This window comes from Mangifera indica, chromosome 1, assembly GCF_011075055.1.
Source record: "Mangifera indica cultivar Alphonso chromosome 1, CATAS_Mindica_2.1, whole genome shotgun sequence".
Taxonomy (NCBI): Eukaryota; Viridiplantae; Streptophyta; class Magnoliopsida; order Sapindales; family Anacardiaceae; genus Mangifera; species Mangifera indica.
Genome location: NC_058137.1, coordinates 2,748,344 through 2,764,570, shown reverse-complemented (window position 1 = coordinate 2,764,570; position 16,227 = coordinate 2,748,344). Strand labels below are relative to the sequence as shown.

Below are 16,227 nucleotides of genomic sequence, written 5' to 3'. Positions count from 1 at the left end.
GGCAATTAATTTAATATCCAGAAAACGAAAAATAGAAATCAAAGAATTTGATAATTTAATTTCAGTAGAAGGTGGCAACTGAGCAGTGTCAGATTTATTGAAGAAACTGGAAAGTTAATAAGGGAGTTTGAAAAAAAGTCATGTTTGTGGGGGCTGTTTGAAGTGTCAAATTCATGCCCTAAAGTTGATTATTTTCTTATAAAACTGAATATTATCTAATTTAAATACATAAATAAATATATATTTATAAATTATTATATAATTAAATATTATTTTATTTTTAATTTAAAATTATTTTATCTCATAATAATATATATTAAATATATATCTATTTATATGCTTAAAATAAATTTATATAAATTTATTTTTTAAATTATTTTTACAGCAATAGTCAAATATCAAATACTCCGTTTGTTAACCTTTATCTAGTTCACGCCTTACCTACGCTTGACATTTTTCCCAACATTCGGAAAAAGTCACGAGGGTGGTTATTTTTGCTGGGAATCAGATAAAGTATAAATAATTTGCCTTTTTCTGTTTCTTTAAAAAAAAAAAGGACGTGGCTGGCTGCTGACGGTCGCATCGATTTTGATGGATAGATTCGTTTGATTTTTACCGTGGACTTAAACAAGTGCTAAAAGAGTGGTTTGAGAGGAAAGTGTCCTCCAAACAGTAAAGATAATATATATATATATATATATAATTGAATTATATATCAAAAATATAATTTTTTTTTTTGTGTGTATTTAAAAAATTCGTATCGTATTATTATTCTAAATAAAATTATACATATTTATTTTAGATATATAAATATATATATTTATATATATCATCATATAATTAAGTATTATTTTATCGTTAATTCAAAATCATATATATATATATATATATTCTCAAATTTAATATATGTAGTTTTATTATATTATTATTATAATAAAATATATATAATAATAAATTCTAATATTCACATCATTACTTTGAAAATATCATGAAATTTTTTGAAATTCTAAAATTTCTAAGATACACTTATATCATATCACACCTTTTCCAAAAAAAAAAATCAATTCGTATAGAAAATATGTATTATATCATAAGATATATTTTGTATTGTATAATACAATTATTATATCGTATAATTTTTTATATATTTTATGATACATATTATTTTTTACTTATGTTTGTATATCATTAGATATTGATAATGATGATACGAATTCAAAACTATTGAAGACATATTAAAATAAAATTCTTGATTTATAAAAAAAAAAAAAAATTATGTTATGTTCCATAATCCATACCCTAATATATTTATTGCATTAGTGGCACCTAAACAATAGAGAAATGAATTGGACGGTTGAAAACATATTAAAATCAAATTTATAATTTACTCAAAAATTAAAAAAATGTGTTATGCTCCACACCCTAATATATTTATTGCATTAGTGGCACCCACACAATAAAGAACCCATGAAAACAAAAAAAGTTGGAGACACATCAAAATCAAATTCTTTATTTATTCAAAAAAATAAATATGATATGTTCCATATTTTAATAAAAAATAATAAAAGAAGTTGGAGCATTGGTGACTAAAAGAAGTATGCTTAATTCAATTATCATGGAAGTTCACTATTCTTTGATTAACATTGTTTCATTATTTATTAGTATCCATAATTAAAAATAATAAAATTATGTATATCTATTTTAAATATACAAATATATATATATTTATATATGTTATCGTATAATTGGATAATTTTTAATTAGAGGTAAAGTAATATAAAATTATATGATGACACATATAAATATATATATAATTGTGTGCCTAAAATAAATACATATAGTATTACTCAATAAAAAATTAGAATGTAAATTCTAGATTGTCTTTAACACAAGGATTGCTCTTCAATTTATTTTACAAAATAGGTCAAACGATCATTTTTTACTCAAGGTTTGATGAAATGACAAATTTTCATCCTTTAAATTTAGAAAATTCAAATTTTACTTATTGTTCATTTTTATTAATGAATTTATTTGACTTTTTGGAAATGATTATTTTGTCCTTTTTATTGAAATTATAAAACTATTATTAACCTTTTATATAAATATTAAATTACTAATATATTTTTGTCAGTCTAAAATTTTATTATTTAAATTTCTAAAAATTGTTAAAATTCTAACCAATTTCAAAATGATGCATTGTGGTTTATTTTTTAGGATTGCAACTATTGTTTTAAAAACTATTAAAAGGTGTATGGAAATTTTAAAATTTTAAAAATACCCTTAAACTTTTTTTAAATTTATAAAATCTCCTAAAATTTTTTTAACAACCCTAATATTTTGTAAAAAAAATATAGGTTTTCCCCAAACTATTGGAAAGAGAAAATAAAAAATAAAAAGGAAAAAAAAAGAAAAAAGTGAAACTAGATAGAATAAAAGAAAATATGAAATTCATACAAAATAACATTCATATCCTTTCACTTGATAAAAGTGACAGATCAAAATTTAGTATTTTAAAGCTAAAAAATGTAGACACGTTGGGTGAAAAATAATCGTTTGGCCTTATAAAATAAGCACACAACACAAAGGACAATGATTTGAGTTGAATGGTGATTTCTTAAAAATTAAAAACGCGAAATATTAATTAATGCATAATCTTTCTGGTATCTATAATGAAACCTAACATCAACATCATCATCATCATCATCATCATCATAATAATAATATGGTCTGAAATTTATGATTTCTCCTTAATTGGTAAATTTGGCGAGGCAGGCTAATTGAAAACTTAACCTTAACAACCAGCTAATTAATTACAATTTTTTATTCAAACCACTCGGTTGATGAGTTCCATCCCACCAACTATTAGGTACAAACACTAGCTCAAGCCTTCTTCCCATCTGTTGCTTTCCTTCTTCCTTTAACTTTAAGATACAGCCAAATCAATACCAATTTCCCTCTGAATTTAACTTCCAAAAACATTCAATTTCCCATCGCCAATCATTTCCCATTAAATTTTCTCTCCTCAATATGTATAAAATTCAGTGACGGTGACGAGATTTTTTTTTCAGTTCAGGTCATCATAGTTTCCAGGTCCATGGAAAGATCAAAGAAGAAAGCTCAATTATGGAAGAAAGCTATAGTTCATTTTTCTCTGTGTTTCGTTATGGGATTCTTCACTGGCTTCGCTCCGACTGGCAAAACTTCTTCACCAGTTTTGCAAAAATATGCTCCTGAGCCTGTTGAAGCGTTTATAAAATTACAACCCGAAACCAGCGTTAACAGAAGCCTTGTAGCTGAAACTGAAACAACTCAAGAGCCATCTGCAACAAAGGTGGAAAAAGAGCCCAAGTTGATGCCCAGAAGACTGCTTATCATTGTGACGCCAACGAATGAAAGAGATAAGTTTCAGAATGTTTATTTGAGGAGATTGGCGAATACTATGAAACTGGTTCCGCCGCCATTGTTGTGGATAGTTGTGGAAAAACAAACGGAGTCTGATCAAGTGTCACGATTATTGAGGAAGACGGCGATCATGTACAGACATTTGGTTTTCAAAGAGAACTTCACAGACCCGGAAGCCGAGTTGGATCATCAACGAAACGTTGCGTTGAAGCATATTGAGCAACACAGGCTGAGTGGAATCGTTCACTTCGCCGGCCTTTCCAATGTTTATGATCTCGGCTTCTTCGACGAGCTGAGGGACATCGAGTACGTAAATCTTTTCTTCACTCTAACTTTGATATATCTTATCTACGGGAGGTGAAATGATATCCTGACCCTCCGAAGAGGATATTTCTTCCTTGATTTGGACAGGTCCAATATTATCTCTACTTTTCGAATTAAGGTAATGGAATTTATACGTGGAAGACAACTTCACCTCTTATATAATAAAAAGGGCCAAACGTTTATTTCCCACACAATGTATGTTGTTTTTTCAATATTTCTTCCGTAACCTTTTAAAATCTTATTTATCTGTCTATAGTTAAAATTAATAGTTTTAAAGTAAAATTATTATTTTTATATTAAATAAAATAAATTTAAATTTAATTTTCTTTCTCAAATCCTAAAAATTAACAATTTCTCTTAACCCAAGCTTTAAAAAGTATCATTTTCCCTCATAAGGTTTTCAATTTTTCAGATTCAATTTTTTTACGTTGTTTCTTCCTCTCTAATGACCTATAGGCGACGCCTCTTCCTCTCCAGTGCGGTCTTCTTCTAACGGCTCTCTTGGGAGTATTTGTCGACGAAAACGAGTTGTTTTCATCTTGACAGAGACGACTCGTCTTCGTCGATGAGTACTCCCAAGAGAGCCATCAGAAGGAGACTGTGCCAGAGAGGAAGAGACATCACCTAGAGGTCATCGAGAGGAATAAACGACATCGAAAAATTGAATATGAAAATTGGAAACCCTAAGGGAAAAAATGTTGTTTTTTAAAACTTAGATTGAGATGAAATTATTAATTTTTAGAGTTTAGGGGAGAAAAATGATATAACTAACAGACTCGGTTAATTTTAACAACCCACGGGTAGGTAAATGAGATTTTCAAAGTTAACGGGGAGAAACTTGAAAAATGCGCATACTTTGCGTGGAAACTAGTCCTTTGGCCTAATTAAAATATTAATAAAATTATATCTACATATATTTTAATTATATATCATTACATAATTGAGTAATTTTAAATTAAATATAAAATAATATTTAATTATATAATAATATATTATTTATATACACAAATTATATATAAAAAATATAAACATATAATATTATTCTTAGCTTTATACAATATATCAGGGGTGAAAATGGCATTCAACTTTTTTTCACTATTAGTATGTTATCCATTAGATTTGAAGCATCTATGTTTATCCATAATATTACATCAGGGACGTACACCCAAGTTAGGGTGAGAGTGGGCTGATGACCCCATTCAAATTTTCTTTTGTTAATTTTCATGGTATTATTTTTATTATAAATTTTATATTATTTTACTAGCCAATATCATATCCCAACCTAGATTTGCTGAAATGACATTTTTATCTTTTAAATTTTGTATTATTTTTTCAATTCTATTTTTTCAGTTTAAAATGCCATATGTTTAGAATAAATTATAATTTTTAAAAATGATCTAATATTAATGAATTTAAGGGAGTTTTGAACATTCAAACAACTGTTTTTGAAAATTTTGAAATATATGTCTATTCACATTTTAAAAAAGTTATAATTACACTCTCAAGGGCTAAACACAACATAATATTTGAAGATTGGTTAGAGTTTTAATATTTTTAAATATTTAAGTGATAAATTTTTAAATTAATAAATATTTATTGGTATTTTCATATTTATATTAAAAGTTAATGGTATTTTTGTAAATTCAACAAAAGGAAAACTGTCATATCTAAAAATGTAAAATAGAATTCTTTAATTATGGTGAATGACTTATGTAAATTTGGTTTTTTAACACTTGATGAATGATTATGTACTTTGCATCAAAATTTGGTGGGAAATAGTCATTTGCTCTATTTTAATTTAAACTTGTTTCCTTTTAACATTAAACCCTGGTACATGGTTGACGGTGGCGCAGGGTGTTCGGGACGTGGCCGATGGCATTCCTGACGGCGAACAACAAGAAGGTGAGAATCGAAGGGCCTGTGTGCGATTCTTCACAAGTAATAGGATGGCATTTAAAGAAAACGAACAACGAAACAGAAGAGAAGCCTTCTATTCATGTTTCAAGTTTTGGTTTCAACAGTTCGATTCTTTGGGATCCAGAGAGATGGGGCCGCCCTTCATCCCTTCAACAAACCTCGCAGGTATTCTCCCTAATTATAACTTCAAATTTTAATAAATTTTAATGAAAATTAATTTTTAGGTGATTTTTTTATCTGAATATATAGAATTCAATCAAATTCGTGAAACAAGTTGTTCTGGAAGATGAGACAAAGTTACAGGGAATACCAGCAGAAGATTGCTCAAAAATCATGATTTGGTCTCTTGATTTACCAAAGCCTCCCTCTCAAGGAATTTCTATGCTTCGTAGATAAATAGAAGAAATCAAGATTATGATTTTTGAAAATTAAATTGGCGGGAAAAATATTATTCTATTATTAGGCATCTCTATTCTTTTTTTTTTTTTTTGGTTGGTTTTTTTATATTTTAATGCTTTGGGAATTTATTTGCTTTTTCTTCAGTTTTTGACAAAGCATAAAGGAAATCATAACAGTGGTAACTCTGGCAGTGGCAATTATCTTATTTATCCAACAAAAAATATGAAAAATTTATATAACAAATTCAATTTCCAAATTTTGATGGAGTAAAAATTGGATAATTTATTTCTGTGGCTTAATTTGTGATGGTTACTTTAAATTACTTAATTTGATCATATCTTTTGAATCTCTAAACAATAAATCATCACCAAAAAACTAAACTTGATTAATTAAATTAAAAGAAGAAAAAGCTAATGGTAGAAGGGTATAAAAGTAATTTCAATAGTTTTCTAAAATTTTGGATAAATTTTAAAAGAAATGAAAAATTAGTCAAAAGTTGATCTTCAAAATCGCAGCAAGTTAGGTATGTATGATCTAACAACATTACATCTAGACATAATTTCGAATAGATGAGATTTATAAATATAAGATTCTAGCACCATAATTGCACCTAACGAGGTGCAATCCAACAAGTATGCACCTTGGTCACAATTTTGATTGTCAAAAATTTGTGATTTGGCATATTTTGACATAATTGCCCTTGATTGTTGCGATTTAATCCGAATTTGGTCAAAATTTTCATGACCTCTTTTAAAGATAATATATCATTTCATAAAAATAAAATAGTAAAAATAATATGATAATTAACTCTTTTTTTTGTGTGTGTATACATATATACAGAGAGAGAGAGATGTGTAAACTTCATTTTCTATTAACATGATAGGATTTAAGTAAAATTTTATAAATTAGAAATTCGACGGATGACACTTGTAATTTTCCCAAATCTTGAATGACTTTATCCACAACATAGGCTATTGTTATACTATTTCCAAATTTTAATTAGGTCAAAGGACTTAATTCCACCCAAGGTTTGATGCACCCCAACTCTCATTCTCCATTTTTTTTTAAATTTAAATACTCATTCGTCATCTATTTTTGTTTAAATTTAATTGTTAATTATAAAGACAAAAATATCATGTTATAGGTAATATTAAAAAAATTAAATTTTATTCTATTTTATTTTTAAAATTTTAAAAATTAATAATTTTACCTTAGCAAAGGTTTTGAATAATAACTCCCCCCCTATGGATTTTTTTTTTCCCCTATGGATTTTTTTTTTCCCCTTTGGATGCCATCTCTAACTCTCTCTTCTATTCATGAATGTGAATATGATTAATACAGTGTACGTCCAATATGAAGTGTACTGGTTATGTAGAATAAGGCAACGGGATGCTGCTGGTTTTCTTTCAAGAGAAAGAACGTGGATTAAGATTCTGCGACACAAATAGGAAATAGGAGGATATGATTAGTGTGGAGATGAAAGCCACTGTTGATGCCATAGTTAAGAGGCTAGTGTACAGCAGCAGAAATGATTGAGGCAAGTAGGACGGATTAGTAAATTAAGGTGTGTGAAAATAGAAGGAAGTAAAGGGATACGTTTGTTTTTTTTTAATACCTGAGATCTCACTTATATTTTTTTGATAGATAAATTTAGAATATAATAATTAGATCTATAACTATTATATCAGATAAATTAAGATTTTATAAGTATAATAGAAATTCGAACTCAAATTTTTATTTTAAAAGTTATAACACTCTATCAACTTTACTAATCTTTGATAAAGAAAAAAGTGGAAAGTGTATGTTTGAGAGATGTTTGTTGATTGGAAGATGTATTATTCGAACTGCGTATCTGTTTGAGTAGAAGATGTTTATTGAAATTGCTATGAGATCTAAGTGTTTGTGTTTTTGTCTGACCAAATTAGTTTACAAGGTTTTTTTTTTTTTTATAAAAATAGTTAAATAAGTAATTTATTTTACTAATCTTTAATAAAGAAGAAAGTGGAAAAGTGTGTGTTTGAGAGATGTTTGTTGATTAGAGGATGTATTGTTCGAGTTGCGTATCTCTTTGAGTAGAAGATGTTTATTGAAATTGCTATGAGGTCTAAGTGTTTGTGTTTTTGTCTGACCAAATTAGTTTACAGGGTTTTTTTTTTTATAAAAATAGTTAAATAAGTAATTTATTTAAAAAATGACATAATTTATTAACAAAATTAGATGATGGTTGGATATTTAAATTTTTTAAAATTAACAAATAAAAATACTTTGGGTGGGAAATAGTCTTTTGGCCTTAAAATTAAAATGAAGTGTTCCTAAATTGAACAAATGGAAACTCCTGTTGTTTTGTCCCTAAATTGAAAAAGATATTTTTTGGGGTCCGCAAATGTACAAATCGAAACTTGTGTCCCTTTTTAAAATCACAAAAAAAAATTGTGTAAATTGTACTATTCCCTATTTTAACGAATATATTAAGAAATAATCATTGTAGTGGGGCGAAGGCACGGCAAGTTGGGGCAAATTAGGTTAAAAAACAAAATTTTATATTGCATAAAACCAAGCCCAAACCCAATGAGCAGCCTTCTCATGTCATAATTTGCAACTAATCACATTATTGAGGGCATTCTGGGAAATTTAACTCTTGTTTTAATTATGTGACAAATAATTTATTCGGGTACGCCCACGTCTGTTAGCCACCCAACAATTTTCTCACGCTATTATATAATCCAAATTTATTCCGTTAAAAGCCTTATTAAGTTCTGGCTCTCTTAAACGCTCTCTAAATACAAAAGTGACAGTTAAGCCCCCTGAGAATGGTAAGTTTTGTCTATTAGAGTAGGCCAGGTTCAATGATTAATTTTCTAAATAAACAGTAATTTGTCATGATTAATTTAAGAAATAAATGCTTAAATAAAATCTGGTATTGATGATGCTTTTATAAAAGATACTATCAATTTACGTATAATATTTTTTATGAAGTACTGAACAAGGACATAAATTTTAATTTGTTCAATTTAGACTGGAAGATCGTCAATTGTTATTTTTAGAGGTGGATACAAATCAAATCAAGCCTAACATCCCCTAGTTTGAATTCGCTTCAAATAAAAAATAGTTTAACTCCAATTTGACAAATCAAAATTAAGGATAGTTTGAATTCAATTCAAATAAAAAATAATTCAGTTTAGTTCAATTTAAATTCATAATTTGAATATATGACTCAAATCTGTTACTTGTACTTGTAAGTCAAATTTATAACTCAATGACAAAATAACATCGATTTATTCAATAATATACAAAACAATATTATTTTGATAATTACTTGATATTATTCAAATTAAATCAAAAATTAAATTTAAACTAAATCAAACAATTCCCAATTTTGTGAGCCTAAATAAACCAAATTCTTTATTGTTTAAGTTTAATTCGATTTTGAAAATTAGTCAATTATTTTAATTTAAACCAATTCAAATTTAAATTAAACAGATAAACTAAGTCAGTCATAGAGAAATTCCAACAGAATGCAGGTCCAACAATAGACAAATGTTGTTGTTGAAGACTTATGATTGATTTACCTATAGCAACGGCTACTTCTCACTCAGTAATTGACTTGTATTATACGCATGTGTCACTTTCTGTAGTTGACATTAGAAAAAAGAAAAAATTCATTTACTCATTTCGAATAAGTCATTTATTAAAAGCACGAATATTATGGTTTTTTTTTCATTTTTACAACACTCTCAAGCACAATACTTTAAAAAAAATCTGCAATTTTTAAAATAAATATTTACAAAATTTATAATAAATATATTCTAATAATAGAAAATATTTATTGATAAGAAACAAAATAAGTGTCTTTATAAATAGGATACATGGTAGGGTAAAAGAGAAGCAATAAAAAGACAAGATTTACATTTTTTTTTCTTTTTCTTTTAATTTATTTATATCGCCGGCGATCAAAATTAAATTTGACAAAGAAAGGCGGGCTCCACTTGCTCCTATGAAGTGGGGTCACACTAGCAAGAGCCCAGCTGGGTTTTCCCTTCTCTCTTTTTTATTCACACGATCACCACTTCAGCTTCTTATACAGGCTTCCTTCAAGTTCTTTCTCCTGAGATCTGCTGTGTTTTTCAGGTAAATTTTGGTTTCTGTTTCTGGGAATATCGTGGCTTTTTTTTTTATCTGTGCATTATGGATTGGAAATTTGTGGTTTGATTTTTTTTGTTTGAAATAGAGGTTAACTGAATTGAGGAATGATAAGGAAATGGGGAGGAAAGGAAAGTGGTTTTCAAATGTGAAGAAGGCTTTGAGTCCAGATTCGAAGGAGAGGAAAGAGAAGGTTTTGAAGAAATTTCCTTTTAAATTCATGATGAATTTGTGTTTTTTTATAGTAAGATTTTAATGTACTTGGTTATCTTGTTTCTAGAAATCAAAGAAGAAATGGTTTGGAAAGGAGCAAGATTTCGTTTCGGAGTCTGTTCCTTTAGAGACCGTGAAGGCACCTCTTCCTCCGCCTCCTCCTGCTCTCCAGCCGGAAGAGGTAGAGGATGAACAGAGAAACTATGCAGCCACTGTGGTTGTTGCTGCTACGGTGTCAGAGGAGGCGGTCGTTGTTGCTGATGCTGTTCCGGAGGTTGTTCGATTTATAAGAAATACTCGGTTTGATGGCAAATCTGAGGAAGAGGCGGCGGCAATCAGGATTCAGACTGCATTTCGTGGTTACTTGGTAGGTAACATTTCGGTTAGCTGCTTTGAGTGTTTGGTCACTGTCTGATCTACGGGAAATAATTTCCCTGTTGTGTTACGCTTTTACAGTATTTTATTTGATTTATCAAATTAGTGAATTGAGCCAGTTGTAAATGCAAAAACTCTTGTACATTGGGGTTTGAAGAGACAATCTTGACATAGACAAGTGAGAATGAAAGAAGTGCTTGACTTTCATCAATTAAATGGTTGCAGCTCAGCAAAGTGAAATGTAGTTATTAACGCAGATTTGAAGTATAGGCATATAGCTGAAAAAAGGCATATGAGACTATTCTCGCACCAAAGTTACCATAATAATTGTAGGATTGTTTCAGTCATAATGGTTGAAGAGAAAGTTAAATGTGTTAAAGTCCATTCTGCTTGTTCTTTGCTCGATCATAAATATCATTTTGGAAGATATTTCTGTTGCTTAAGAATTTTTAGTCCTAGTATAGTTTGAAATCCCTTTTCTGTTTTTGTATTGTTAGTTTCATGTGGAATTTATGAGCTGAGTTTGTTTCCACATTTCTCCTTCTTAGGCAAGAAGGGCATTGAGGGCTTTAAGAGGTCTTGTCAGGCTAAAATTACTTATAGAAGGTCCTGTGGTGAAACGGCAAGCCACAAATACCCTTCGATGCATGCAGACTCTCTCACGTGTGCAGTCTCAGATTCTTTCAAGGAGGATCAGAATGTCAGAGGAGAATCAGGCTCTCCAAAAACAACTCCTACAAAAGCATGCCAAAGAGATTGCAACACAGGTCTTTGTTATATCTCATTAATCTTATATATCAATTGCCCTGATTGCTTGGCTTGTGATTTTGTTTTGAAAGCGTTTGTGACTATATCAACTTAAATATCAACATCTTGCCAACTGTTTGGAAATCTAGATACTCAGCTCAAAGTTTAGTTTGTCACATAAAACGTTTATCTATCCATGTCTTTGGCTCATTTAGGTAGTTTCTTCATTCTCTTCTTATTTTGCTGGGGTAAATTCTCTTAAATGTTGGAACAGATGGGGGATGATTGGGATGACAGCCTACAGTCTAAGGAGAAAATTGAAGCAAGCCTGCTAAGCAAGTTTGAAGCAGCCATGAGAAGAGAAAGGGCAATGGCTTACTCGTTCTCTCATCAGGTACCTAGTTCTCCTGAAATTGTACACTATCAGCTTGCATAAGAGCATTTAGCTGGGTTATTTGTATCATGAATAAACATGGTTATTTAGTATCTAACATGTTAAAATTCAGATGTACAGGCAGCAATAATAGTTTGTGACATAACTGACTGACTTGAAACTTTATTTGTGTTGAAGTTCAGTTAGACCTTCTACATGTCATTATCTACTTTGGGACTGAGTCTATGATTAAGTAGTTAGTTTTAACTCTTCTATGACATGACTTGTATAGAAAACCTGGAAGAATTCATCAAAATCTGTAAATCCAATGTTCATGGATCCAAGGAATCCCACCTGGGGTTGGAGCTGGTTGGAACGATGGATGGCAGGGCAGCCATGGGAAAGCCATGGCATGACTGAGAAAGAAATCAGCAATGACAGCTCATCTGTAAAGAGTGCAAGCCGCAATATAGTTGGAGAAATCAGCAGATCTTATGCTCGCCACCAACTCAATTCTGACAAGCAATCCCCAACAACCAATCAAAAAGTAACCAAAACTCCAAGCCGTCAATCCCCATCAACTTCTACAAAGCCACCTTCTTCAACAGGTGCAACTCCTACCAAGCCACCTTCTTCAACAAGTGCAACTCCTATCAAGCCACCTTCATCAGGTGCAAGGAAATTGAAGCCAATGATCCCAAGGGCCAGTGTTTCAGGTCAAGATGATGACACTAGAAGCATGGTCAGTGTGCAGTCAAATCGAAGGCATACTATCGGAGGCTCAAGTGTGCAAGATGACGAGAGTCAACCTGGCTCTCCGGCAGCTCCACGTTACATGGTACCCACTGAATCTGCAAGAGCAAAATCCAGGTTGCAGAGCCCATTGGGGGCTGACAAAGGTGGAACTCCTGAAGAGGTATCTTCAGCCTCTGCAAAGAAACGGCTCTCTTATCCACCATCACCAGCCAAGCCAAGGCGGCTATCTGCTCCACCAAAATTGGACAGCAGCATTAACACAGAAATTAGTGTGAGCAATGGAGCAGGCAATTAAGGAGAAAGGACATAAAAAACAAGCACAATTTGATTAAAGAATCCTCAGCTGCTGTTAAAATTTGTTGTATTGATTGCACTCTCAAGTGTTGGTTTGGGGTGAAATCTGATTTCATTCTACTGAATTATTGTTATTTATCTGTTGATTTTTTATAGTTACTCTCATTTGTTGAGTCGTTGACATTCATAGTTGTGATAACAACTATGTATGTTTACATTCTGAATAATTCATAAAAGTGCAGTTGTCATGTCGTTGAACTTCTTCACGAATATATTAATTTCTAATTTCTTGTTTATAAACAGTTTGATTTTGGATTAAAAAAATATTCTTTAAGTCCATTTGGATATAAAATGTAATTAAGCCAAACTTTGGGTGGGCAATCGTGATTGACCATTTGCTCTTCTGGGGGTATCCAGAGGTAGAAGATATTTAACGTAAAGTAGCTATTTTTTTTTTTTCATGGGATCATACGAGATTTTGAGTTAAGAAACAATATTTCGTTTAACTCACCAAAGTGCCCCTGCTGAAAAATTTTTCTGAGATTTTATAGGTGTCGAGAACATTCTTTTGAGCAGACATAGCTATAAATGACCAAATTGCCCCTGTTGAAAAATTATTTCGTGTTCTTAAAGAATTGACCGCAAAACCCTATAAAAGAATAAACCCTGTGTCCGCGAATGAATTCAAGGTCTGAGACATTACGAATATGGTGAGTCATCTCTCATTTTCTCTCTGGCCTCCAATGTTCAGTCTATTTTTCTCTTCGATGCATTAAATTTGGATGATAAGCTTGAAATTGGCGTCAATTTTACTTCTTATCACACAATTGACGATCTTCCCCCGCCCTTCTCTATAAATTCTATCTTAGGTTTTGATATTTGGGATATTTGAGAGATGAAAGTTTGTTGTAGCTTTTTATATGCAAAGATGAGAATTTGATTTTGTAAACCAGCTTATAGATAAGCTACTTGCTTAATTAGTCATTTAGGTTAACAAAATCTGTTGTTTGTCAGAAATATGATTGCCTTTTTATTCCCGCGGTAAATGCAGCTCGAATGTGGGTTTGCTTGCCTTGTTTTATCTAGGAAATTCAGAAAGTAGTACCGATTTAATTTCTTTTATGTGTTTGTATTGCAAACCATATCTTATTTTTTGAACCATACGGGTGAATTTTGAATCAGGCTTCTCCATTTATTGCGGGAATTGCAGTAGCTGCTGCAGCTTATGCTGGTAGATATGGCATCCAGGCGTGGCAGGCGTTCAAGGCCAGACCACCAACTGCAAGAATGAGGAAATTTTACGAAGGTGGATTTCAACCTGTTATGACGAGAAGAGAAGCAGCTCTAATACTTGGAGTCAGGTACTGTTTTCACCACTCAGTTGAATTTGTTGTTTTATTAAGTTTAGTGATAGTAGCTTTGATGAGATCATTGGTTAAAATATTGTAAGTTTTTATGTTATAACACCATTCATGGTAAAAGACTCTGAATCATGTTAAAAGATATCGAAAATTTCTGATGCAAATGTTTTGCTTTGTGGATTTTTTTTTACTATGATTGTTTGCTTGAAAAGCAATAGATTATGGCTTCATCATGCATTCCATGATCTGTAATAGAAGCTTATTCCAAGTGAGTTTACCTTTGCTTGATTAGAAAATGATGTGTTTCCTTGGTCCATGGAGCATAAGTCATTGATATTCAGTTTAGTCTGTTAAATGACTTATTGGTAGAATGTAATATTGATTCCTAGACTTTATTTTTTGTAGCCTTAATTTCAATCTCCCCAACTAGTTTTTTCATTATGTGCATCTAAGTTATATTTGGAAAATATTATGTTAAATGCAATTTGATTGTGATTGTAGGATTGTTTTGCACTTGCATCATTTTAAGCTCAGCTTCTGTCCCCTTTATTTAAGGCTATTTCAAGCTTTTGGACAGAGCTTGGCAAAGCCCATAGAATCTCAGTTAACCAAACTCGTTTCTTCTAGTAGTCGAAACTACAGGAAGAACAAATCCACATTGCTTATTCTTACTCTATGATTGTCTCTGTTAACCCGTCTCATTTTTGTCCTGGTCAAAATTAGAGGAAGATAAGAGTTACTTCTATTGGAACCCAATCATGGTCATTTTGATGGGGGACTAAGAAAACCCTCACCTTATTTGTGTTAGAATGTTGTTAAGGAAAGTTATAAAAGAAAAGAATGCTTTTAGAAAAATGAAATTAAAAAAGGCAGAAAAATTAGCTGGTTGGCTGAGTATGATGCAATGTCAATTGTCATTGACCTTGTGTAGCTCATTTGGATTTGGGTAGTAGTCATTTTGTCAGTGAGGTAAATGCCCTAGTATTTGTTATTTTGAGATGCACTTGTTAAGCTCTAGATTCACATTCTTGTCATTGAATCATCTAATGAGAACTGTTCTGATAATCCCTTTAAAAGTTGAGTTATCATTTTAGCTTAAGAATAGAGAAGGATTTTGTCAAAAGCTGCTAATCTTATTTCAAATAGATTCATATTTGGATGCAACTAACTTAAATTCTGTTGCAAATGTATGCTGCATACTTCAATTTGCTTTTCTTTGTCATTTCGTGCATGATCTTCAATTAGATCTTGTATCTTTACTGTTTGTATCTTTCTTTTTTATTTACTCAATCCTAAATTTCCGTCTTTTAATTTGTTCTTGTATCAGAGAAAGTACTCCAGCTGACAAGGTCAAAGAAGCACATAGGAGGGTGATGGTGGCAAACCATCCAGATGCAGGTGGCAGCCATTACCTTGCATCTAAAATTAACGAAGCAAAAGATGTGATGCTCAGGCGAACGAAGGGTAGCAGTTCTGCATTTTAATGGGATTGACGTCTTTTTGTCTCGGAAGCATCATTATGTAGGAACTCTGGCTGTGAGTTTCAAAAGTAGTTGCTGATGAACATAACTTCCAATGTCATTCGCTGACTATTCATACTGGGTGATTCTTTTTGACCAAAAACTTGTGTTGGGCAAATATTAATTTTCTATTTTATATCTGTTGTAAGGTAAGGGAAATTTATTGTGATACAGCTTAGATTGCTTAATAATGAGTAACATTATTCTATTGATTCTATTTTTGTGCTATTTTATCATTATTTTATCTCTAATTCATTTAGAGTGGACACAAATAGAATTGAGTTCAATTACTCTTTGATTTAAGTTTGGTTTCAAATAAAAAACAGTTTGATTTGAGTTTGTTGAACCAAAATTAAGAGTGATTTGAGTTTAATTCGAATAGAAAATAATTTAGCTTAATTTGATA

The 16,227-nt window shown here is 30.8% G+C and overlaps 3 protein-coding genes across 3 annotated transcripts; all 3 read left to right on the top strand.

Moving 5' to 3' along the window:
- Window positions 1-2,887: 2,887 nt before the first annotated feature.
- Window positions 2,888-6,120, top strand: LOC123221323 (beta-1,4-xylosyltransferase IRX9). The gene is made up of 3 exons (XM_044644147.1): window positions 2,888-3,708; window positions 5,580-5,808; window positions 5,893-6,120. Exons 1-3 carry the CDS (start codon window positions 3,095-3,097, stop codon window positions 6,037-6,039), a joined length of 990 nt encoding a protein of 329 aa, XP_044500082.1. The 5' UTR covers window positions 2,888-3,094; the 3' UTR covers window positions 6,040-6,120.
- A 3,888-nt stretch (window positions 6,121-10,008) lies between these two features.
- LOC123209570 (protein IQ-DOMAIN 2-like) lies at window positions 10,009-13,240 on the top strand. The gene is made up of 6 exons (XM_044627676.1): window positions 10,009-10,170; window positions 10,271-10,375; window positions 10,463-10,762; window positions 11,319-11,537; window positions 11,792-11,911; window positions 12,183-13,240. Exons 2-6 carry the CDS (start codon window positions 10,301-10,303, stop codon window positions 12,939-12,941), a joined length of 1,473 nt encoding a protein of 490 aa, XP_044483611.1. The 5' UTR covers window positions 10,009-10,170; window positions 10,271-10,300; the 3' UTR covers window positions 12,942-13,240.
- Window positions 13,241-13,496: 256 nt separating this feature from the next.
- On the top strand, window positions 13,497-16,038 carry LOC123214202 (mitochondrial import inner membrane translocase subunit TIM14-1-like). The gene is made up of 3 exons (XM_044633969.1): window positions 13,497-13,650; window positions 14,123-14,301; window positions 15,629-16,038. Exons 1-3 carry the CDS (start codon window positions 13,648-13,650, stop codon window positions 15,783-15,785), a joined length of 339 nt encoding a protein of 112 aa, XP_044489904.1. The 5' UTR covers window positions 13,497-13,647; the 3' UTR covers window positions 15,786-16,038.
- The last annotated feature ends 189 nt before the right edge of the window (window positions 16,039-16,227 follow it).

Bases quoted from the DNA above. Each gene is read 5' to 3' on its own strand.
- LOC123214202 (XM_044633969.1), top strand. The intron at 14,302-15,628 runs GTACTGTTTTCA...TTCTTGTATCAG, and splicing joins GCTCTAATACTTGGAGTCAG to AGAAAGTACTCCAGCTGACA.
- LOC123209570 (XM_044627676.1), top strand. From the start codon at position 10,301: ATGGGGAGGAAAGGAAAGTGGTTTTCAAATGTGAAGAAGGCTTTGAGT. The intron at 10,376-10,462 runs GTTTTGAAGAAA...TCTTGTTTCTAG, and splicing joins CGAAGGAGAGGAAAGAGAAG to AAATCAAAGAAGAAATGGTT. The intron at 11,912-12,182 runs GTACCTAGTTCT...TGACTTGTATAG, and splicing joins CTTACTCGTTCTCTCATCAG to AAAACCTGGAAGAATTCATC.
- LOC123221323 (XM_044644147.1), top strand. From the start codon at position 3,095: ATGGAAAGATCAAAGAAGAAAGCTCAATTATGGAAGAAAGCTATAGTT. The intron at 3,709-5,579 runs GTACGTAAATCT...ACGGTGGCGCAG, and splicing joins GACGAGCTGAGGGACATCGA to GGTGTTCGGGACGTGGCCGA. The intron at 5,809-5,892 runs GTATTCTCCCTA...CTGAATATATAG, and splicing joins CCCTTCAACAAACCTCGCAG to AATTCAATCAAATTCGTGAA.